The 25615-nt window shown below is 39.3% G+C and overlaps 1 protein-coding gene across 1 annotated transcript in view; it reads left to right on the forward strand.

Annotated features, from left to right (window-relative positions):
* Positions 1-25615, forward strand: part of DYTN (dystrotelin) — a 42209-nt gene that overhangs the window by 4895 nt on the left and 11699 nt on the right. The window contains exons 4-9 of the mRNA XM_045560254.1: positions 1131-1216; positions 1764-1864; positions 5055-5126; positions 5368-5531; positions 9519-9630; positions 11335-11480. Coding sequence (XP_045416210.1) covers positions 1131-1216; positions 1764-1864; positions 5055-5126; positions 5368-5531; positions 9519-9630; positions 11335-11480 — 681 coding nt within the window. The remainder of the gene's footprint in view (positions 1-1130; positions 1217-1763; positions 1865-5054; positions 5127-5367; positions 5532-9518; positions 9631-11334; positions 11481-25615) is intronic.

Consider the following 25615-nt stretch of genomic DNA (forward strand, 5'->3'; position numbering starts at 1 on the left):
AGAAGCATGCATACCCTTTGCTAGGGCAATTATAATATATATGTGTATGTGTGTGTGTGTATTTACATGAAAAACTATACTTTGCTCCTGAGTTGCTGATAGCTTATTTCTTTGCTCATTTCTTTGTAATGCGTTATCACATTTTTGTCTTGTTTAGTTTTGTTTTGGGCTGGAATAAGGTTGAATGCTGTGGATGGATGGCTAACCTATAAACCAATCTAGACCATGGCAAAGGGCTGCTCACTTATGCTCCAAAGTCAGTGGTTCTGCTAGTGTGAGTGTGAGTGTGTGTGTATATGTGTGTATGTTTCGCTGAGCTGTAGGGTTTGTGTTCCTCTGGCCCCCTCCTCAATTTGGTTCACCTTATGTAATCTTGACTTATTCTATAGAATGAACTTTTAAAAAATCATAGTGAATACAACACATTTGCAAAGCAGAGAAAATGAGTAAAGACGAAGAAACATTACCCATCAGCCTGCCTTCCAGAGGCAAGTATGGTTTTAACCATTGGGAAAATTCCTTACAGTTATTTCCTTTTCTAGTTTGTTATTTATTTATTTAATTGCATAAATAATATATAAACACCTCAAGTTATTTTTTCATGATTTCAGCTTCCTTACACATTGAGCTTCTGACTGTCATTTCTACTACCCGTGCCTGTCTCTAACAGTCCTTCTGCCTTCGATAAGTCGTTTTGCAAATGGGAATTAGGCTCTGAGTGAGGACCTGTGGACTGGTTTTTTTTTTTTTTTTTTGCATCAATGTTTGCTCCTTTCGCCTGCCTTTTGGTCCTTGTTTCTGTTGTTGGTTTCCAGGAAGCTGAGTCCTAAGGAAGTGAGACTATCAGCTCCATGAAGACACGGTGTACCCCTGCGTGCCTGGTGCCTGGTACAGTGCTTAGCACAGAGGAGGGACCCATAAATATTTTTTGAATGTACGAATGCACGGTGAAATATGTTAATTCAAGATTCTGTTCTGCTAAATTCTAGATCCAGGAAAAGAGGCCGTGAAAAGCTAGAACTTACAGCACCATGTTAGAAATACCCATTAACAGTTACAGCCTTTATAAACCACTACCCAATAGTAACCCTGCCTTCCCATCCATGTCTCTGTGTTTTGTCACCATGCAGCACAGGAACAGGTTTTCTCCAGCTTGCACCTGCGGCGGCCGCCCTAATAGCCCTCTCCGGGGACAGCCCTCTTACAAAGTACAGAGGTGACATACAGAGCAGTTTTGAGTGTCCTGCGTGCAGTGACCCCACACCCCCAACCTGTCATCTTCTTGACCCACCCGTCCCTGTCACAGCGGCTCTTGCTGTTCAGCATGCTCTCAGCATGACTTGTGTGTTTATTGAAGAAACATGTTTAAGATTCGGAGAATTTAGAATTTTTCAAGATTTATGCTTCCTAATCACTCATTTCCTGGTTATTCTTGATATTTATTTGTTTAGGAATTACCCAGACACCAGTAACTATATTGCTTTAAAGAGTGGGAAGAACCTCACATTTCCATTTACAACTTCATGATCTTCATCACAGATGCACTGAATTACCGAGGGGTTGAAATGGGAACGGGTTTTCATTACCTATCAAACTAGAACATCTTGCTCTGGCCTTTAATATAGCAAGCAAATAACCAAGAGTGTAACTTTCCCTTCCGTTTGCCTTCATACTCACAGAGACTGCTACTTCGAAGCACACACTCTTTGAAGATACATTGTAAACATTCAATTTAGAGATTTCTTTTTCCTTTCCCTGCCCAGCTCTTTTTCAGCTCTATGCAGAAAACAGCAGAAGAGGTTATGATTCTGGGGCCCGCATGACTCGAAAGGTTTTGAGAAACCTACTAACAGACCTACAGCAGGTAAACCTCTAATAATTAAGAATCCTAAATTTGCTTCAGTTATATCAGCCACATTTATCGTTAAGGAATCTGATGATTACGTGTCAGTCCTACCTTTTTCTAGCTCTCCATGCAACCTCTCCTCTCTGTAGCCACTGCTGTTACCTGAGCACAGGTCCCAGTAACTTCCGCCTCACCTGTGGCCGTTGCGTCCTAACTGGTGTCTCCAGCTCCAGCCTCCCCCTTCGTTAACTCTTCTTCCACACTGCAGCCAGTGACCTTTCCAAAACGCAAACATCCCCCAAGCCTAAAATTCTTCATGGCTGTTCATGTCTATAGAATAAAGCCTAAACTCCTTAGTACTGCAAGCAAGCAGAGCTTTCATGATTTGACCCAATCCTTCTCATTTAAAAAGGAAGTAGAATCACAATTCTCATACAAATATAAAATGAACATTTGTCAAAAAATCTAATTCGTTAAATAAAAGAAAGTACCTGTGCTCTCCTTCTGACCACCTGCTCCCACAGCCCTAAAATTCTGCGCTTGTTCCAAGGCTCCAATGAGGTCAATGAGCTACTGAACTAGCAGCACCCACAGCACTCCCCCTGCCCTCCCCACACACACCCCGTGCATTAGTAGGCTCCTGAGAAAGCACTGGGAAGGCAGAGATTTGCACAGCAAATTATCATCCCATTAACTTCCATTATGGACTCAGTCATAGATGGATTCCCACAGAAAATTCCAGGCCCCACCATGTGATTCAAATCCTCCCCCAAGTGTCATAATTATTATTTCAAGTGGTGTTCTGCCTGTGCCAGCAAACCATCTAAGCCACAGTTAATGCTTCCTAGAACACCTGCAAGAAATTAAATAGGCAATTCATCCGCAAAATCTTTGCACACACAATTATAGGCAAAAATGTAGGTTAAAACTCACTACAGAAGTGCGTTTTCTTTTCTCTGGTGTCAGCATCGCAGAGTTGGTACATGGGAGCCTGTTATCCACCTCCCCTACTTTACAATTGAAGTGAAACTCCTTCCCCAGGCCTCAAGGACACCAGAGGAGGGTGAGTGCTGAATTAACACAACAGTCTAAATAAGTGGTCCAGTTAGTTCATCAGCACCGCTGGGCAAAAGATGAGTAATGAGTTATTTTTTCAGACAAAGGCCAAATAACATAGGGAGTAGTTACTTACGTTCGACTGGCAGGGTTATTATCAGTTTAAAGTACAAGCCATCTTGTCACTATTACGCAAATGTTTGTTGACTTCTGCCTGGCTAATTGTCAGCAAAGAGGTTCTAAGTGCCACTTTCCTGATTAGAAGAATGTTTATTCGAGTTGACGGACTCAGCAGGGGGTCTTCGAGATTACTTCTGAGCTTGCAGGCAATGCCTGCTGACAGCTTGTGCTTCGGAAGACCTCAGATGTGAAATTAGGACCCGTGACCAAATGGGAATAAATGGAGGTGACAGGTACATGTATCTGTGCATATAGATGATGTCAGAGCCAAGTCCCTGGCCGTCTTGGCAGTCACAACAGGTTCTTAGCGCCTTAATTGAACTCCTTATAGTGACTGTGGTTGGAAGATGGAAACCACTGAGGGAGTGTAGATTGAGCCATTGGAATGTATGTAAGGTCAGGGTATGACAAGCTTTGTGAAAACCCTTCAACAAAGAGTAAGGCATCCCAGAGTGAGACCTCAATTCTGCAGCTAACTTGCTTTTTTGACCTTGAACAAAATATCACATCTCAATCACCCTTTATTTTTTAAAAAACATATATTTGACAAATAAAAATTATATAATTAAAGAGGTGCAACATGACGACTTGACAGATGCAAACACTGTGAAATGATTACCATGGTCGAATTCTTTAACACATCTATCACCACCCATAGTTCCCATGGGGGCAGGGAGCGTGAGGACACTTCAAATCTGCCCTTGTATGAAATTTCAAGTAAACAACACAGTATTATTAACTATACCCACCACACTGTATATTAGAGTCCCAGAACTTATTCATCTTACAGCTGAAAGTTTGTGCCATTTGATCAACACCTCATTTCTGCCACCCCCCAGCTCCTGGTGACAACCACCATTCTACTCTGTTTCTGTGAGTTTGACTGTTTTAGATCCCACATGTAAGTGAGGTCATGCAGTATTTGTCTTTCTTTCCGGGCCTGGCTTATTTCACTTAGCATATTGTCCTTCAGATTCATCGATGTTGTCACAAATGACAGAATTTCCTTCTTTTTTTTTTTTTGAGACAGAGTCTTGCTCTGTTGCCCGGGCTAGAGTGCTGTGGCATCAGGCTAGCTCACAGCAACCTCAAACTCCTGGGCTGAAACAATCCTTCTGCCTCAGCCTCCTGTGTAGCTGGGACTACAGGCATGCGTCACCATGCCTGGATAATTTTTTCTATATATTTTCAGTTGTCCAGCTAATTTCCTTCTATTTTTAGTAGAGATGGGGTCTCGCTCTTGCTCAGGCTGGTCTCAAACTCCTGACCTTCAGCGATCCTCCCGACTCGGCCTTCCAGAGTGCTAGGATTACAGGCGTGAGCCACCGTGCCCGGCCAAAATTTCCTTCTTTTTTAAGGTTAAGTTGTATTCTGTTGTGTAAACATACAACATTTTAAAAATCCACTCATTTATTGATGGACACTTAGGTTGTTTCCATAACTTGGTTGTTGTTAATAATGCTGCACTGAATATGGGGGTGTAGATATCTCTTCAACATACTAATTTCATTTCCTTTCACCCCTTGTTTCAAACGAAGATAGTGATTATTGCCCTAGCTCAGAGACTGGCATTTGAGAGTGTTTGAAAAGGTTTTCCTTAAAACCACTCTCAACTTTAAGACAGTATCATTGTGATCCACATTCTATAGATGAACAAGGGCAAGGAAAGCTTAATTTGGGGTCATAAGAAGTGAAACAATGGAAGCAGTGCCTTTATCGCCCCACTGCCAGACTTTCTTCCCTCATCCTCCTTCCTCCTCTCCTTCCCACTTGTTCATTCATTGTCTCAACCCAAACATTGCAGAAAACCCACAAATTCCTTCTGTTTGCTTGGACTGAGACTTCATCTGGTCTCAGGCACCAAATACTAGTGACGTCATGGCTGTGAGCACCATCATTCAGGTGAGCTGATTCGGAAGGCCACGTATTTCTCCATTTCCTAACAGCTGACATGAGGTTGCCTCTTTTGCAGATCCCAACTGTCGTGGGGGAGAGTCGCGCTCTGTGCTCTGTGGAAAGTGCCACCCGCAGCTGTTTCCAAGGGGTGAGTGCCACGCAAATGTCCCTGGAGTTGGGGGCAGACCCACTGGAAGAGTTTGCTGACCGATTTAAATTACAGACCTATTCCACACAGCATCTAAGGCAACCAAATTTAGGAGGTGGACTTATCTTTAGCTTTTCATATGGTAAACTTCTTCAGCAGAGCTGACAGAAGTAGTCAGAAAAGAAGATGAAAATACAGAGGTATGCCTAAAACCACATCCCAGCCTGCCATTGTTTTTCAGGTGTTGAGCCCAGCAATCAAAGAAGAGAAATTCTTATCTTGGGTGCAGTCCGAACCGCCCATCCTCCTGTGGCTCCCGACCTGCTACCGATTATCAGCCACTGAAATGGTCACTCACCCTGTCCGGTGCAGAGTATGCAGGACCTTCCCGATCACGGGACTGAGGTACAGTTGTCATCGGTATTGTGTGGACGGTCCTTCTCCAAATGGGTCTAGGGTTGGAGCTGCAACCTTCTCACACATCTGGAACTCAGTTGACATTTTTGGCTCAATAATTCCCTGCACGAGGCATCCTGGTTGATAATAAATTGTATTTTATCTTCTATAATTGATGGAATATTAAATTCTTCCACTGACATATACTCTGACAGTAGACATTTTTATTCTTCCAAGGAGGAAAAAAAATTGTCTTTTGTTCCAAAAGCGCCTGTTAAATACTTTGGAGCCACTGATAACAACATGAATATATATATTTGTAAGTGTTCAACAAATGCTAAGCTGAGCAGTTCATATGGATCATTTCACTTAAAAAGTATTGTAAGCCTACACAAAAGGTGGCATTATTATCCAAATTTGCAGAGAAGTTAAATAACATGCTTGAGCTCACATGGTTAGCAAGCGGCAGAGGCTGGTGGCCTAAATCCGGAGTCCCGGCTTTGCAACCACGGTGCTGCACAGCCTCCCTATGCACATAACTGCAAACAAGGTCTCAGACCCACAGGAATGGTCAGCACTTGTGAGAGCAACCCAGGCTGGACCTTCTCTCCACCTACAGCAAAGAGCAGATTTGAAAGCTAGATTTGGGGGTGTGAGATTCAAGACTTTCCGCAGCCTTAAGGATGACAGTCAAAACCCCACATTACAGAAAGGGTGTTTCTCCCATAAATAAAACAGTAAAGAAGTAAAATTAGAGTCACTACTGAAGGAGGGGGAGAGAAAGAAGCCACCAGGTCCAGGCCAGGCATGGGAGATCTCACTATTCGTGGTGGGAGAGCCCAGGTGCAGGGGCTGGAGACGTGGTAGGACTGAAGCTCTGGACACCAGGTAGCTAAACACAAGCCAAAGATGGGGGTTCCCAAAAGGAGAAGTGGCCACAGGCCTCAGGTTGTGGCTCTTACTCATTTCATTCCCCCTCCCTTCAGGTACTTCCTCACCTTAACTAGCCCAGAGCTTAAATGTGCTCCCACAGATATAGGTCTGCTGGGTCCGCTAAAAACTGGAAATCAGGTTTTAATTTTGCTGAGAAAATGAACTGGGTTTGCAGATAATTCAAAGGACACAGTGAAACTTCACTCATGAAAAACTCTGCAAATATTAATAACTGAACTTTAAACAATAAAATGTATAAATGGACAGGACTCTTGGAAATCAAGCGAATAGGACCAAAGAAATCTCCACATTACAATGAAAAATGAATTCTTTATACTGCACAGTGGAGAAATCTAAATATGATTTACCATGTTATCTGCATATTATAATCATTTAACCAATAAGCAAGTATTAGTTAAGGATAACTATGAGTCCTGCAGTAGGCCAGGTACAGAATTAACTTTACAATTATATAAAACACAGCTTTTACATTAAAATATTTTTTCAAAATTATTATGTATAACATAAAGCAGATATTATCCCTATTCTATAGATGACAAAAATTAAGTCTCAAAAAGTTTGAGCAACTCACTTAAGTCACCCAAAATAATAGCAAAGGCAGAGGGCAAGATATGCAATACTTTTAAGTTTTAGAATATGTCCCTATCTGTCAAGAATGAGATTAAACTTCTTAGAAATGTCTCTGTGTGAATCATATTTCCTCCTAGATGTCCAAGGCAATGCACAAGTGTCACATATACAGAAAGCTGGGTGACATGGGCAAGGCTTCTAACCTCTCTGGATCCGATTTCTTTATAAGTAAAATAGGCAGGGTAGATCAATGATATCTGAGGCTTCTTTTAGCTCTAATCTTCTGAGTCTATCGCAAATTGCTTGGATATATTACAATCCTAACTTTACACTTGTATTTCTGGCTCTCAGAAAACTCAAGCAATAGCTTTGGTTTTAGTGAGATCTACCAAGTCATTGTAGAGAAGCAGCATTCACAGATCTGCAGGTAGCAAGAAGAAGACAAAGATTTGGCTTTCTAAAGAAAGAGAAGGCACAAAGACCGCACAGTGTCCCTCATCCAAGACTGAAATTCTAGAAGGACATGTCACATTTTTGCTCAGTGATAGCCACGTAAGGTCAAGATGAGATTACGTGAAAACCTGGGTTCTGTACTTGTAAAGCATCAACAGCAGACTGATCTCGTTACTCACGTGACAATCTCTCTCCCACCCCCACCCCCGTGGGTAGTTCTGAAGCCAGAGGGACAAACTCAAGGGCAGAATCAGCACACTGTCCCAGACAGGTTGACTGCAGCCGTATGGTAGAGCTGGACAAAGCAGCTGGCACAGATAGCTCATCAGATAATCCTCATAAAAAACAGCTTATTAGGTTGTACACGTCCCTTAAAAAGTGATTGCTTTCACACTAAAGTGTGTTAAATAATTTTCAAAGCCTTGTAAAAATTTTGCAAGGTCAGGAGGGTCTCATGGCATTTACACTGTCCTGCTCTGCCTCTAAATGACTTTGATCAGACTATCAAGACCTGCCATCTGACCTCAGGGGCTTTCCAAGGTTTTTTTCCCCTTTGTTCTTCAGGGCAATTAGCAGGTCTGATAGAGCTGACTCTTCAAAACCTTTCTTGTTCACCACTGTCTCCATTACCTCATTCCTCCTCTTCTTTCTACCTGGGATTTCATTTCTTTAATCTCCAGCCCAGGCTTCCTTGAATAGCATGAATCTCACTTCTTCCATGAAAACTCTTCAGACTACACCAGCCCATTGGGATCTCCCTCGCTCTTCCTTTAGAGCACTAATTTTCCATTGGCACTGAATCACACATCACCTAATTCTGGTAGTTATTACCTCAAACTTCCATGTCGAATTATTGCAGCAAGATATGAAATTGGAAGAGCATTGGAATTTTGTCCTATGTCTTTTGTAACTTTTAAGACAGAGGTTGAAAACTCAGATGCTTACAGGGGCAAGACAAGTCATATACAGGAGGGAAGTAGGCCGGGTAGGGACAGTGGCCAGCTCAGAGTGTGTACACAGTCCAAGCAGAGTAGCTGCCACCTTGTCCTCACCAACTGCCGCCTTTGATGAAGACAGAGCTGTGTGCCACATACACTGCAGTTAGAGAAGATATTTTAATATCAGAAAAAAAGGTATAACTCCCTGATATTTTACAGACAAAAAAAAAAAAAAAAAACACGATCCCACTCAACTTAAAGTTGCTTACTGATGACTGTTGGGCCTCACTGGCCCTCCCCTGATAGCACAATATCTTCCTGAGTGTTACGAGACACCCCTCCTTGCCAGACTGTCTCAAGATTCTCTCCTCTCCTTCTGACCACACAGCAATTTAGGGTTGCAACTGTTCAGGGAAGAAAATCTCCAATGTTGATATGTCAAGAAACTTGGGTGTGGTGGTCATTTAGCTTGGGGCTGGTGAGGAACTCCCCCTCTTCTACTTTATTTCTTTCCTGTATACAAACTTCCAGAAAATGACAAAAGGTTATTTTTAAATTCTTTGTCTATGGGTTAATTTTCCATAATGCCATGCAGGAATGCAGGTCCAATATTATCATATCTTGCAAATTTCAAGAGAAGCCAGAATTCAATTTTATTGAAATCCAGGGGTTTTTTTTAAGTTGGCAATTAAATTCAAAGTATTTGAGTGCTTTTTAAAGCAGCTGCACAAAATGTGAATGCGGATTTAAGGGTTTATCCTAAGGGTTGTAGCACACAGTATCCTGCATATAAAAGGCACTTGTCGTTTTAGGGTAATGAATCAGACTTCTATACCATAGTTTGTTGGATCAAACCATATTAATATAATGCCATATAAAAATATGATCAAAATAAGATTTCTTTGAGTAAATAAACACATCGGACTCATTTACTATTCCTATAAAGTTTGGGAGAAACTTTATAATTAGTAGCTCTGACATCTTCTGTATGGTTTGGGGACACTCATTCTCCACCTGAATATTATATTCTTTGCTAACTTACTACTAATGATGCAAGCCACACTTCTCTTTTAATTGGCAGATACCGCTGTCTGAAGTGTCTCAACTTTGACATCTGCCAGGTGTGTTTCTTATCTGGTCTTCACAGCAAGTCCCACCAGAAATCTCATCCTATAATTGAGCACCACATTCAGGTAACATCTAATGCAATGTACCAAACTATTCATTAAACAAGTCAGCATAAGGTATTAGCTATTTAAAAACCTTCCTTCCAGTGAAACCCCAGATTCTGCTCCTGTCATATATTATAATATTTAAGACTAAGAAAGTGGCAACTCAACCTTATATATTTCTCAAAATAAATATGCCCTCTTTATATTGTAGGTTTTCTTTTAGAGACAGGGTCTCACTATGTTGCCCAGGCTGGATTCAAACTCCTGGGCTCAAGTGATCTCTCTGCCAAGTGATCTCTCAGCCTCCCAAGTAGCTGAAAGTACAGGTGCACACCACTACACTGTAGGTTTTTATTAAAGCTTTTGGGGATAAGAAAAGGGCAAATAGGCAAATAGAGTCCAGTCGGAAGGAAGCCACTGATCCCATACTGTGTACTGGAAAATATCTGTGAGGAGTTAGAGGGGGAAGCATTAGAAATGGCTATGAAAGGAAAAGAAAAGGGTTCTGATTTGGTAAAAATGATGCAACAAGGTTTCTAGTTCGTTAGTATATTTTTAGAGAAGTTTTCTCTTTTAACATGTCTTTTCCAAAATCCTAAATTTTAATTTTTTTTAGCAAAAAAGAAAGATGATTATCTCACTTTTGACTGAAAGAGTGTATAACTGAGACTTCACAGCTGTCTTTCAAAATTTTTAAAAGAAAAGTATAAATACCCAGAAAATGAATTCAGTTTTTTCTGAGAAGAAAGAGAAATAGATTAGTAAATTTTAAGCAAGAAGCATTCTAATTTTTCCCAGAAAGAACATTTTCTCTTCATTACTAAGTTTCTTTGAATCAGTTTTTCCGTGCAGGTGGCAACTCCTCAAATACCACAAGAGTGAAGCCTGTTGATTAATTTACTTTTGCCAAGGATAGTTTCCCCTCATTCTCTGTTTAACGTGAATGGTCTGCAAAAGTTAAGGGCTTGGATCTTGCCAGATAAACTGTATTGACTCAGATCTTCAGGTTCATTGGCCCATGATCTATCTTTCTGTTGCCATTACATGAAAGTCTGGGGCTTGCCGATGTTATAGCGACACCATGTGGTCACTTTCAGATCTTCAGGTTTATTGGCCTGTGATCTCTTTCTAGTGCCATTAAATGAAAGTTTGGGGCTTGCCGATATCATAGCGACACCATGTGGTAACTTTGTTATTACACTTTAAATTTCAAGTTCCAGAAACCTTAAATAATGAACTATCTCATTCCTTCTTTGTTTCCTTTTGGTAGAAGTTCTCAACTTGAGGTGGATGAACGGACTTCAGGTGGTCCATGCATCCACTGAAACTGTATACAGAATTGAATGTCTGAGTGTTTTTTTCTGGAGATAAATCTACTAGTTATCATCTAATTCTTAAAGGAATCTACAGCCCCAAATGTGGGCGGCCATATTTGGTCCTCTTTCATACCTTCCTCTAGTTTTAGATTTCCAAGTGACTGGTCACTCTAAGGAAGAAAACTTAGGGAAGGAGTTGGGAGTATTGAACTTGGAGATGTATGCTACGTGCAGGTTTATACAGAGAGGCTGTGAAGAAATTCAGGGAGCAAGGAAGTAAGATTATTTTTCCTAAGACATAAGAGAAAGAATTCCAAAAACTTTCGTGATGGGCAGTCCACCCCACTACGGACAGAAGACCATGTTTAGGCTGATCTGACATTCTTTCCGTGGTCGGCCCCGTCAGCAGATGTCAGCAAAAGAGAATCCGAAACTCCTCAGGGCCCTCAGAAACAACCTGCTCCAAGGGCGCTGTAGGTGGAAAGAAGCTATGAGAAGACAGTGGCTGCTGGGCCAGGTGAATCCCAAGGACAAGGCTAACCACACACAGGCCAGGTGAGGGTCTGTGAGTGACAGTCCAGCAGCGTGGCAGCCTGGGGACCCTGGGTGCTGGGTTCCACAGCCAGCACAGGGCACAAGCGGAAGCCTTTCTAATGCTGATGACCACCCTGCAGAAGCCAGGAGGTGGGGTGAGGGAGACATCTGAGACTTTCCCCCTCCACAATGGCCTTTAATGTTAAAGTAGAACTAAGAGGCAACCGTGCCTTTTAGTGATCCATCCAATCGTTTAGAGTTATTTCTACAACTAAAGACATCAGAAAAACACAGAAGAGTCAAAAGATCCTTAATATTAGCATATTTCAATAATTTTGTTCTATTCTCCTAGTTTTTGTACATTTGCTTTTGAAAGCTTAATTCAGAATTAATACTTCATTTTAAAAAAAGGAAAAGCAAGATACTCAGTATCTCAGCACTCAGAGAAGAATGCTAGTTACATTTTAGTATTACCAAAACACAGATTATGCTATAGACACCATTTTTCATTCTTCTCTTTACGTCCATTAAATGGAGAACATGTCCCATGCCATTAGTTACCAAAACATCATTTTTAATAGCCTTACTCTCATCCTTATAAGAAAAGTGCCATAATTCACGGACAACCCCTTATCATTGAACATTTTGGTTATTTACAAATTTTGCCCCCTAAAATTCTATAGTCAACATCCCTATACATGCATTTTATGTATATTTTTATTATTTTATAAAGATAAACTCAAGTAAAGTCATTGAATCAAAAATTATGAACTTTGTTAATCCTCAAAATTCAGAATGCCAAATTGTGCTCCAGAGGGGCACACCCTGCCACCACCGCTCTATGGGATCACCCATCACGTACCTCATCACCAACCTAAGGATGACTTTTTAAAAGTCTTTGTGACCTTAATTTTTGAAGTACCACTTCTCTGTAATTTAAAAAAGCAGAGGGTAAAGCAAAGAGACACTGTATCCTTGGGTTTATGATCATCACACTTTTGAGAGAAAAAAATATCCTATCCACTCACTCCAATTTTATCTGTTGGGATAAAGAATAAATTAGTTTAAATCAGATTGGTATTCACTTATTAATTCCTCAGACATCCTCCAGTGAATTTCCATCTCAATTCCAGATCCCTGTTTCTGTGGTAACTGTTACTTGATAGTTTGTTATAATTTAAATATATTTTTATAGCTCTTTAAAGGGTAAAGTACATAGTGACCTCACAATTATGTGCCATTTATTATCCCTGCACCACATGTACCTCACAGATTGTTATCAATATATAATTAACCTTAGAGAATTTGGATATCGTCTTGATGTATATCTTTAATCTAGCACAAAGAATTTAAATTTAAAAATAAAAACAAAAGTACCAGGTGCCAATTCATCTTTATTCTTCAAGCCAGTTATTTTCACCTTTCATTAGGAGAGTCACAGTAGAACATGTCAGTCAATCATTGGATTTATTGGATATTTGAGATCTTGCCGAAATGCCTACATTCTCACAGTCAGAACACAAAGATCCATACTTATCCATACTTTAATGTGCATTTCTTTTGGCCACTGAAGCCAGACTGATCTTTTACACATCTTTAACACAAACATGATGACATTTCTTACCTGCTCATCTGCCCCAAACTCCCATGCCCTCCCTAAATCCCTCCATTGTCTTCCCATTGTTTTTAAGCTAAAAACTAAAAGTTGTAACATGACTTAGGAAGCCTTGCACATTTGGTGGATAACCTCTGCAGTCTCTTCTATCCCCTAAAATCTCTGATTCTACAGCCCCACATAAGACTAAGCCAAATCTACCCCTCTCCCTTAAGATTTTTTTTTATTATTATTGTGGGGGTACAAAAGTTTAGGTTACGTATATTGCCCTTGCCCCCCACCCCCCAAGTCAGAGCTTCAAGCGTGTCCATCCCCTAGACAGTGTGCATCGCACTCATTATGTATGTATACACCCATCGCCTCCCCTCCCACATCTGCCCGACATCTGATTAATGTTGTTCCTGAATGTGCTCTTAGGTGATGATCAGTGAAACCAATTTGATGGTGAGTACATGTGGTGCTTATTTTTCCATTCTTGGGTACTTCACTTAGTAGAATGGGTTCCAGCTCTATCCAGGAGAACATAAGAGATGCTATATCCCCATTAATTCTTAGAGCTGAGTAATACTCCATGGTATACATATACCACATTTCATTAATCCACCTCCCTTCAGATTTAAACTTTTACTTTAAAAGGTTTGTCAGTTTGTAACTACAGATTTCTCTGTGTAACTGTCTGATTCCTGACTATCTTCCCATTTGGCTAAAAGCTCTATCAAGGAATCTGATTTCACTCACTCACTCCAACACCTGGCTCATAAAAGTATTTAAACAATTCAATCCATTAGCAAATCATGTTGGTTCAAAATAGATCCAGACTCGGACTGAGTCTCATTGTCTCCACTGCCACCACCTCAGTCAACCTCCTTCTCCTGTGCTGTTGCAGTGACCTCCTAACTGGTGTCCCTGCTTCCTCCCTGGTCTCCCCACAGTGGATCTACTCACGTCATATCACTCCTCTACACAGACCCGTTGAGGGCTTTCCATCTTCAAAGAAAGCCAAAGTCCTTCAAGTGGCCTTAGCCTGGCACTAGCAACCCTGTTCCCCACCAGCTCTTAGTGCTCTTCTGTGCCTCTCTGCTGACCCGTTCCACTTCAGCCTCAGAGGTCTCCTTGCTGCCCCTTGAACATGCCAGGCGTGCTGCCATGGTGGGGATTCATACCCCTAGATCACCTCCCTGCAAGGCTTGACTCCTCACCTCCTAAAGACCCCACCAAAGGTCTTTGCTCAAATGTTGTCTCATCCTCAAGGCCTTTCCTGACCACCACTTACCATTTCAGTCCCTGTACCCACTTAGGCAGTTATCCTCCCTGCCTTTATTTTTATTCAAAGCACTTCATCACCATCTGATATATGTTTCACTCATCTATTGCTGTGCCCCCCACTATAATATAAGCTGTATGAGGGGAGGAATCTTCTACTGTTTCCAGTTGTATTGCCAGATCCTATAAAAATGTCTGAATGTGATAAATGTTCAAATAGATGTTTGTTGAATGACTGAATGACTGACTGACTGAATAATTAGATAGATGCTGATGGAGGGATTAATGGATGGGTGGATAAGGTGGATCATGAGCTCTTTTAGAATGTAGCATGAAAGAGAGTCACAAGGAGTGTTGGAACAAGGTAGTAAAGTTTGATTGAGCCTGGAACAGAGATACACAGAAGCCTTGTCCTCAGTCAACCATATGTGTAGCCTTAGGGAAGTTATTTCACTTTGCTATGACTCAGTTTCTTTATCTGATAACAGGGATAACCTTTCTTCCTACTCCCAGAGTAGTATTTGGTGGAGATAAGATGAAGAAAGGGAATTGCAAGGGCTACAAAAAACTAAAGGTTCTTTAAATATCAATGTGTTATATTCTGTCCACGCTGAGCACAATAGGATTGTTCTTCAAAATAAAATTTTATGTAACAATTTTCAGTTTATCCTAGATTTTGATGAGTTCGGAAATTCTGATCAGTGACTGATCTAGGAGAAAAGAACGTGGAATATTACTATTGTTACAATATGATAATAGGCAAAAACACATCCTGGATATCTATTAAGTTGGCACATTAGCACTGACCATCTTTTCAGAGATTAATGGTAATTGCCAAGTGATAATATTGAATTTATTCACTATTTCAGCAATCTGCATGGTAATAAGCCTCTTCCCTTTTGATGTGGATTCACTTACTTTACATATAATAGTTCACACTGAGAATTCTTTCATTTACAAAAGCAGAATTGAAAGCTTAAGTGCCAAATATCATCGCTGTGATTGAATATGTGAAGAAGTTCTTGCAAATATAATAAAGAAAATTTAAATTCTGAAGGACAGAATTACTTCTATTTGAAGCTAATACATTGTGATTCCCTAAGAAACCCCAAGTAACTCTAGCAAAAGCTGCTAGAATTAATAGGCTTTGAACGGTGATGGAAAATAAAATAAATATGCACAAAATTCTTCACTATACTAGCAATAACCAGATAGAAATTTTATAAAAATCTCATTTAAAGTGCCTGTAAAAATTACTTTTAAAAGAAACTAGGAAAAAAAGTTTAACAATGATCCAAGACCCATGTAAAGAAAATTATAATATTTATTGAGTACAGAAAACGAGTCCTGAACAAGAGGAGAATCATAGCAACTTCCTAAACGAGAAGACAAACTTAAGAATGTACCTTAAGTTTGATGTACCTTAATGCTCCCAAAATTAAAAGTTGATCTTCATTATTTGCAGATTCAATATTTACAAATTTGCCTATTTGCAAAAATTTATTTGTAACCCCCAAATCAATACTAGTGGTCCTTTTGCAGTATTTGCAGACATGAGCAGAGTGGCAAAAAATTCAAAATGCCTGGTACACGTGTGCCCAGCACTGTCAAACTGAACAGTGCTGCAGTTGTCTGCCTTATGATTTCAGCTCTACTGTAAACAAGTGTCCTTCTCACAGTCGATTTTGTGTTGTGTTTTCTGCATTTTTGTGATTTTTGTTGGTGATTTCACTGTTGCAAATGGCCCTCAAGTGTGGTGCTGAATTGCTGTCCAGTGTTCCTAAGCACAAGGCTATGATGTGCCTTAATGAGAAAATACATGTTTCATTCAGCCATGATTTATAGTGTTGTTGACCATGAGTTCAATATTAATGAATCAACAATATATATTAAATAAGATGTCTTTAAACAGAAACACACATAAAACAAGGTTATGCATTGACTGGTTGACAAAAGTATTGTGACCAGAGGCTTGCAGGAATCTAACCTTGCATTTCTCCTAAAAGCAATGGTTTATTGTTCTATAATTCAACGTTCATGGTGACTTTACTACTGTGGTGCTCTTTTTGACATAACTACTGTGAATAATGAGAATTGACTGTATTTAAATTAAATGCACTTCCAGATAGAATAACAAGGTTTTTTTAAATAGGATAAAATAATTTTGAAGATATGTTGGAAGAATAATTATACAAGAATAGTAAAATTAAAATATTGAAGAATAGTGACAAGGGATGCTCTTCAACAAATAGTAGATCTTACTATAGGACCACTTTATGGCCAAATAATATAGTATAAAAAAGGAATAAACATGTAGATCTGAGGACAAAAAAACCAAAATTTAATAATTGATCCAAGCATATATGGGAAGCTAATATGTGATAAAGGTGATATTTTAATTCAATGGGAAAAGAATGCATGATTGGCTATTGATCTGAAAGAAAACAAAACTAGCCCTTATTTTGCCCCATATATTAACATAATTTCCAAATTGATTGAAATTTAAATGTAAAAAGAATTGAAAATAAATATTCAGAAAAGAATAGGAAAACTGTGGTTGGAGGAAACCTCCCTAACTAAGCAAGACAGAAAAACAAAATATCACGAAGGGATAGATAGACAGATATAATATATGTGACAGCATACAAATTTGAACATTTTGCTATGGCAAATGATATAATAAACAAAATCAAAAATAAGCTCTGGCCGGCTGCGGTGGCTCCTAGCACTCTGGGAGGCTGAGGCGGGTGGATCGCTCGAGGTCAGGAGTTCGAGACCAGCCTGAGCAAGAGCAAGACCCCGTCTCTACTAAAAATAGAAAGAAATGATCTGGCCAACTAAAATATATATAGAAAAAATTAGCCGGGTATGGTGGCACATGCCTGTAGTCCCAGCTACTCGGGAGGCTGAGGCAGTAGGATTGCTTGAGCCCAGGAGTTTGAGGTTACTATGAGTTAGGCTGATGCCACGGCACTCACTCTAGCCCAGGCAACAGAGCAAGACTCTGTCTCAAAAAAAAAAAAATAAATAAATAAGCTCTGGATTTAGAAAAATATTTTCAGTAATAAGACAATTCAAAGAGTCCCTAAAAGTTGATAAGAAACCCTGAAGAAGAAAAACAAAATGGGTAAGAAGAAGAACATAAGGGTGAAGATGAAAATACACAAAATATGGAAATAGGTGCTCCCAGAGGAGGAATCCCAAATGGCCCTTATACACACAAAAACATGCTCATCCTCACTAGTGGTTAAGAAAATGCAAATTAAAGGAACAATGACATGCCATCATTTTACTTATGGGAAAGGCAAAGATTAAAACGAATGACACCATCCATTGGCAGTGAGGATAGAAGAGCATAGGTATTCGTGAAATTTGGTAGAAGTACAAATGGCTACAGACTTTTCAGAAAATGAACTGAAAAATATTCATTCACTTATTCAATAAATATTTATTGAACACTGTTCTAGGCACAAGGGATCTATCAGTGAACAAAAAGAGACAAAGATCTCTGCTCTCATGGAGCTTTTGTCCTAGAGGGGAAACCAGACAAAGACAAATGGTGTATACATGAATTATATAGCACATTAGAAGTTTTAAGCACTAAAGTGAAAAAAAGGAAAGTCAGACATTCTGTAAAAAAGACAGCTGCACAGAATGTTTATAGCAGCACAATTCACAATTGCAAAGATGTGGAAACAATCCAAATGCCCATCAATACAGGAGTGGATTAATAAAATGTGGTATATGTATACCATGGAGTTCTACTCAGCCACAAAAAGCAATGGTGATCTAGCACCTCTTGTATTATCCTGGATAGAGCTGGAGCCCATTCTACTAAGTGAAGATCACAAGAGTGAAAAAACAAGCACCACGTGTATTCACCATCAAATTGGTATTAACTGATCAACACTTATATGCACATATAGTAGTAACATTCATCTGGTGTCGGGCAGGTGGGAGGGGGAGGAGGGGATGGGTATGTTCACACCTAATAGGTGCAATGTGCACCGTCTGAGGGATGGACACACTTGAAGCTCTGACTCAGGTTTGGCAAAGGCAATATATGTAATCTAAACATCTGTACCCCAGTAATATGCTAAAATAAAAATAAATAAATAAACAAACAAACTAGAGGGAGAGTTGGGGGCAAATTTTAAAAGGGTAGTTATAGTGAGCCTCAGCAAGAGGTGACATTTGACCAAAGCCTTGAAGGAGATGAAGGAGAGAGCCACACAGATATCTGAGAAAAGCTTTCTGCAGGGCAAGGAGACAGCCAGCACCAAGAGGGAGCATGCCTGCTAGATCCACACAACTGCGAGGAGGAGGCTGGTGTGGCTGAGTGGGATGGGGGAGGAGAGGAATAAGAGAAGAGGTATGAAGAGGTGAGGAAGGTGGGTCAGACCTTAAAGGGCCTGACAGACCAATGTCAGGACTTGAGCTTTTTACTTTGGGGAAACAGGATCTAACTTAAGTTTTTAATACTGTCGGTCTGGTTGCTATGTTGAGATTAGACTAAAGGGGGTCAAGAATTAGAAGCAAGGTTAGAGAAACATTTTCCTAAATTTTCTTCTAATGTTTCTATTCAGAATTTTTAATTCAAAATTTCAATCCACTTGGAATTCATTTTATCAATGGTCTGGCTTTGCTTTCTTTCAGATGCATAGTCAGTTATGTGATCTTTTTCCCACCATATTAAAATGCTGCATTTCTTCCATATTATGTTTCCTTATATACTTGAATTAATTATTAGAATTTATGTTCTCATCCTCAGATTTATGTGTCCATTCTTGTATTGGTACTAAACAATATGGTCATGGTGGTTCTACTGTAAGTAGAAGGATACAGCTACCATCAACTGAGATGGAGGAGGACATAGGTGGAGCAGGCTTGTGGGGGAAGATCAGGAATTCAGTTTGGGACACATTAAGATTGAGGCATCTCTGAGACACCCACATGGAGATGTTGAGTAGGAAGTTGACCATTCATATCTGGAATGTGGAACAAAGGTCTGTACTAGAGATACAAATTTGGATATTGCTGGCATGGTTTTTAAATCCGTGAGATAGTATGAGATCCCCAAAGAGCTTGCAAGTGTAGATAGAGAAGAGGATTAGGGACTGAGCCCTGTGATGCTCCACATTGCAAAGTTGGGGAGAAGAAGAAAAACCAGCAAGGAAGATGTAGAAAGAGCGATGGATAAGATGGGAAGAAAACAAAGAATGTGAGGAATCCTAGAAGGCAGGTGAAGGAAGTGTTCAAGGAAGTGGGCAGAGGGGTCTATTTTTTGTGTCAAATGGTGCTGCTAGGTCAGATAAGGACTGACCTTTGGATTCAGCAATGAGAATGAGAAGATTATTGATGACCTCAAAAAGAGCATCACAGGACAGTGGTAGTAGAAAAAGGCAGACTAGAGGCAGTTTAAGAGAGAGTGGGAGCTGAGGAACTGAAGATAACAGATAGGAAAATTCCAGGGTTTTTTGTTTGTTTGTTTTGTTTTTTTGTAGTGAGAGCAAAGAGATGGTGTAAGTAGTAGGGTGACTCAGGTTAAGAGAGTGTTTTGTTTTGTTGGGGAAAGTCCCAGCATGTTTGCAAGTTAAAGGAAATGAGTTAGAGAGAAAAACTGATGATTTGGTGCAAGAGGAGAGAATCGTTGGAGCAACATCATTCAGCAAAGAGGGGGTGGGACACGCATGTGGATGGATTGGCTTTAGAAGAGTGGTATCTGCTAAACATTAAAATGTACACAAGTGCTGGCCAGCGATCCATTTTTAGAACTCTATCCTATTGGAATGAAAGTATCACTACCTAGTAAATGAGGCCTTTTTCAGCATGGGAGGGCAGGGCAATAAACCAGAAACAACCTAAGCATCTCCTGCTAGAAAAACGGTGGAATGCATACAATATAAACATAGAACCCAACATAATGGATCTCCTTAAAAGAAAAAGTTTTAGTCACCGTCTACTATACTAAAGGGTATTCACCATCGTATGTCAGAGAAAAAAGCAAGTAGCAGAGTGATGTATGTAGAATGATTCCATTTTTGTTTCCAAAATGAATTCAATATGTATTTTGATTCTTGTAAAGGTGTGGGTACAGAAAATGGTTCATGCATGATAATGCTGGCACACTGATCTCAGACTTTGAGCCTCTAGAACTGTGAGAAAATAAGTGCCCATTGTTTAAGTGACCCAGTCTATGGTATTTTGTAACAGCAACTTGAGAAGACTAAGACAGAGTGGAACAACCCCAAGGTATGTTAGAGGGGTAGGAATAGAGTGTGTCACTCAGGAGGTGTGTTACAAAGTAGTTATAAGTTACCCTGTTTTTCTACCCCAAATACCCATCCTTAATGACATAATTAAGTGTACCACAGAATAATTGTTTCTTTCCCTATGCTCTCAGTGCATCTTGTAGAAATTATCATATTATGTCAAAAATGATTATGTATTTGTCTGTTCATTAGATGTGAAGTCCCTGTGTGAATGTTCTGTGAGCAGGGAGTTCTCTGCTTTTTTGTTGTTGTTTTTGTTTTATCTGTTGTTGTTTTATAACTAGAGATGGTAAAATCCTTTAAAATTAGTTTCTAAGAAACTAAGTGGAATTGTATAAAATGGAATAAGCCTGACCTTAAACTAGTCTGGTCTATTCTATGTTCATTCAGATTTGACATGACAAACACGCCTGCACTTAGAACCCCTAATATCTGACCTGGACAAGACGACCTGGGAGATTTTCTGCCGTCATCCCTGAATTTCTTTGCATTCTCATATCTAGATTGTCAAGGAGGAGGGAAAATAGAATTCTCATTCCTATTGTTGGTTAACTATCAACTAAATTGCCTGGAAAAGAACACAGATAAAAAAGTTTGGCTGATTTATTAGTATTTGGGGGGTATTGACTTCACATCTGATTTAACCTTTTTTAAAAGGCTTTCCTCAATGTCATACCTGAAAATTAAAAATTGCTACCACTACTTATAAAACTCTGTAACAGGCTCTCCTTGCAGTACAAGAGTTCTAAAATAGCAACGGATGTAAGGCCAACTGGACCAGTGGCCTCCAAACCTATACCTGTACCTCAAAGAATTTCTCGGGCTCAACAAACTGACAGCAGCCCACATCATCAGGTGAGTCCAAAAGGGAAAGGAATTGCTGTTAATGCACAAGTAACCTGGACCATTTTGTAGTGAGGTTCAGTGAACCATCCATAGTTTGGGGAATCTTTTCAAGATGTTAATATAACCAAGGAAAAATCTGGGAACATATTTTTTAAAATAACTTTTAATCTCCAGTCAAAAGTGCCACAGATAGGCCAGGTGCGGTGGCTCACGCCTGTAATCCTAGCACTCTGGGAGGCCAAGGTGGGAGGATTGCTCGAGGTCAGGAGTTCGAGACCAGCCTGAGCAAGAGTGAGACCCCGTCTCTACTAAAAATAGAAAGAAATGATTTGGACAGCTAAAAATATATATAGAAAAAATTAGCCAGGCATGGTGGCGCATGCCTGTAGTCCCAGCTACTCAGGAGGCTGAGGCAGAAGAATGGCTTGAGCCCAGGAGTTTGAGGTTGCTGTGAGCTAGGCTGATGCCACAGCACTCTAGCCTGGGCAACAGAGCGAGACTCTGTCTCAAAAAACAAACAAAAAAAAGTGCTATATATTTATTATAGAAAATTTGGAGAAGTCATAAAAGAACAAAGAAAAAAATTAAAATTGCAAACTATTCATTTTATGCCCACTGTTAATGTTTTGGTATATTCCTTCCCTGTAAACATTTTAAAATTAGTTTAAATCATACTGTAAATTTTATTAATTATATGGTTCTCTGTTAATGTAAGTTAAATTGTGAGCATTTTTCCATTGCTATTACAATTCTTCAAAAGCATCTTAATGGTTATATAATTTTTATTTAAATAGGCATAAATTATTTCTTTAACCCACCCTCTGTTGTTGAATATTTAGATGCTTTCTAATTGCTATAATTTAAAAAATTACTGCTAAGATTTTTATACATTATTTTTTATAAATGGTTCCCTAATTATTTCCTTAGAATACATTTCTAAAGTAGAATCACTAGAATGAAAAGCAGGAACATTTTTAAGACTCTTCATGTTTATTGCAAAACTGCCTTTTAGAAAAGAATACCAAATTATACTCCCAGTGCACGTAAGCACCTTTCTACTTGATCCTTGCTAATATTGACTATTATTATGTTTTGAATTTTGTTAATTTTATTAGCAGAATACATTTCATTTGCCTTAATTTGTATTTCTCTGATTAAGAGTGAAATGGAACTTTCCACTGTACAGTTTAGAAGGCAATTATATTTTTCCTTCTGTTGGCACCCTCTGCCCATTTTTACTGATGCATCAGTGTGATTTACCAATGTATTTGAAGTTTTTATATTTTAACTTTGACTATGGGAAACATTTATTTCTAGTTATTTCCTTTTAATCTTATGACTTGCTATGTAGACGTTTTCTATTTTTATGAAAACATTAACAATCTTTTCCTTTGTAATTTCTTACATAGTTTCATATTTGGAAAAATTTCCCTTTTAAGAAATCAACGTTGCGACGTTCCTGCCTGGGATCCAATTTGTTGGGAGAGTCGTGAACTCCCAGCATCTCTATTCTTTTCAAGTCTTTTCCTTTCTCTCAGCAAAAGGTTACAGGTAGCTTATGTTCTGTCATTCCACCTGTTTCTCACTGAGGGTACCCTAGGCAGTTTATGTTTGTTGTTGCTATTGTGAGTAGAGACTTTTCCCATTGCATTTTTTTTTAACTATTGATGATGGTATATTAGAAAGGTATGGATTTTCAAATAGTTATATTGCAAAGAGATACCTTTCTGAACTCTTTTAGTAATTTCAAATTTTGGTTTAGTTTGAATATTTTGCTTCTAGGTAGATAGTATCTATTAAACTTAAAACCCAAGAACCTTGTACATGTACACAGAAAGGTATGTACACTGCAGCATTGCTTTTCATTGTGAAAAACTGGAAATAGCCTAATACCCTTACATGGAGAATGACTCACTAAATACACCATGGTAGCTATTCTAGGGATATGCCATGGTAGGCCCATATGTGCTAACCTGATATGCTTCTCAACTGCAGAAAAATATGAACCATATAATAATATTGATGTAAGAAACACCCTTAAAGGTTTTTTCATATTAGTAATATTAAGATCGCTGATTCAAAGACTATATGCTACACACGTAGAAGCTGTTTGAGTATCTGAATGAAGAAGCAGATAGGCACAGGTCACTCTGAGGGGCTGCAAAGGGACATGACAACCAAAGAATGTGACTTGAAGTCTGTATGTGGCTCAGTTTCTTCTTCCTGCCCTTCCCTCTTCCTCTGTCAGGCCGTTCCTATGGAATAATGTTCCTAAGGTGGCCAGCCCCTCTTCAGGTCATTTGCAGGGAGGAGAGAAGGCTGCAGAGTTTAGCCACAGCTGCTTTATAAATGGAGCGTAATGAAATCCAATCTCCCATCCAGACGTGTGGGAGCCAAGGGCTGGAACATGGTGCCCCAGGACCCTGGGCCACGCTGGGTCAGGTCAGAACTTGCCCTCACATTGCAGTTCAGGGAGCAGAGTGTGATGCGAGAAACAAAGTTTGGTGGGGACAGCCTAAATGAGAGCCAAGTCGACCGTTAGTAATTCAAAAGACTTGGTGAACTCAAAGAGAAATGATGACTCTTACGTATATACCCAGGCAGGCAGCAATGGAAAGACAAGAAAGTTAAACTACAGAAGGTGGGAGGTAGAAGTGAGAGACTTCATAAGCCGAGGGAAAGAAAGTATCCCAACTGCTTTTTGTAGATATCTTTGGGGAAACAGATGTTCAGGGCAGCAACCTAGGTTGGGCAAGAGACTGTTGTCACTTATTTTTAAAACCTAAAACTCTTTTGTATGTTTTAACTTCTTTTATGCAAATTAGACTGTGTAACTGTACTTTGAGCATATGAACATTGGCACCACTGTACATGATGTAAACCCAAACAGCAGCCTCTTTTTGAAATGGACTGAATTTCTTTGAAAAGCATCATTATCATCTTCTTGTAATGGATTTTTAGGGATGTGGGTTAAAGTCAAACCAAAAACTTATTTTCTGTATTTCTTGCTTCTCTAGACCATAGTCAGCATTAGGAACGAACTCTCGAGGATTCAGGAATCCGTTACTGCTCTACACAGGGAGAGAAGGTAGGAGCCACATGTGTGTGCACAAACACTGACAGCAGCGACAAATCCAGAGCATTTCCTTTGCTTTGACAGAAAACTTTTCTACAAAGATTTCACCATACTCTTTTTCTAGTTTGGAAGAAAATTTAAGCAGCGAAATCCTGTGATTCCAATATGAAGGTAAAAGGGGGCTTTGACTCTATTTGAGTAACTCAGGGTAACAAAAATCACCTGGCTAATTATATTAAGTTTTGACTTTTGATTGCCTGATTTTATTCCTTGGAAGTTGGTCAAGCACTTTTAGTGAAGTACTGATTCTTGTGTGTGTCTTGTGTGTATGTGTGTATGTATGTGTGTTTTAGCTACTTCTAAAGAAATCAACACACTTTCTCCAATGGCATCTAACTTTCTACCAGATTAGGCTGATTGGAAACTGCCTACCATCTTCTTCTTGTGTGTTAAGGAACTAATCATTTCTTCAGCTTCTGTCTCCTGCTGTCATTCCTTTAGAAGGCAGAATTCCTGGCTCCTCAATAAGTGTTCCCTAAGGGAAGACCTTTGTTTTCAGGCTTCACGCTTGATATCCAGGAGATGCCCAATACGCTAGTGATTCCATGTAAATGCACACGATGAGGTATGCCTCATAATCTAAATGTATGAAAGATAGAGAACATGTTTTAAATTTCATGATAACTCATGAAAAGGAGCTAATAAACACTGTTAAAGTATCAAAATGTAAATGTTAAAAGTAATTCTAATCTTTTTCATGGAATAAGGAAAAGAAATTAGAAACAGCATCAAAGAAAATAGGATAGCAATAAAAAGACAATTTTGAAACTTAAAACATGGAAATAAAAAAGAAATTTTGAAATTTAGTTCTTTAAAACTAAGTTCTTAAAATAATTATTTAAAGCTAATTATTTTAAACTAAGTTATTTTCTTTTCTATAATCCATATTTACTACATACACCATTGATATCCTAGGAAAGTATTTATCACCATAAGGTATACCAAAGTGTGAGGCTGGTTGGTAAATGGAACACAACATGAAGGCTCCATCTTTGTTCCTGTGTGCACCATCATTTTTATCAAT

Source organism: Lemur catta, chromosome 8 (genome assembly GCF_020740605.2).
Source record: "Lemur catta isolate mLemCat1 chromosome 8, mLemCat1.pri, whole genome shotgun sequence".
NCBI lineage: Eukaryota > Metazoa > Chordata > Mammalia > Primates > Lemuridae > Lemur > Lemur catta.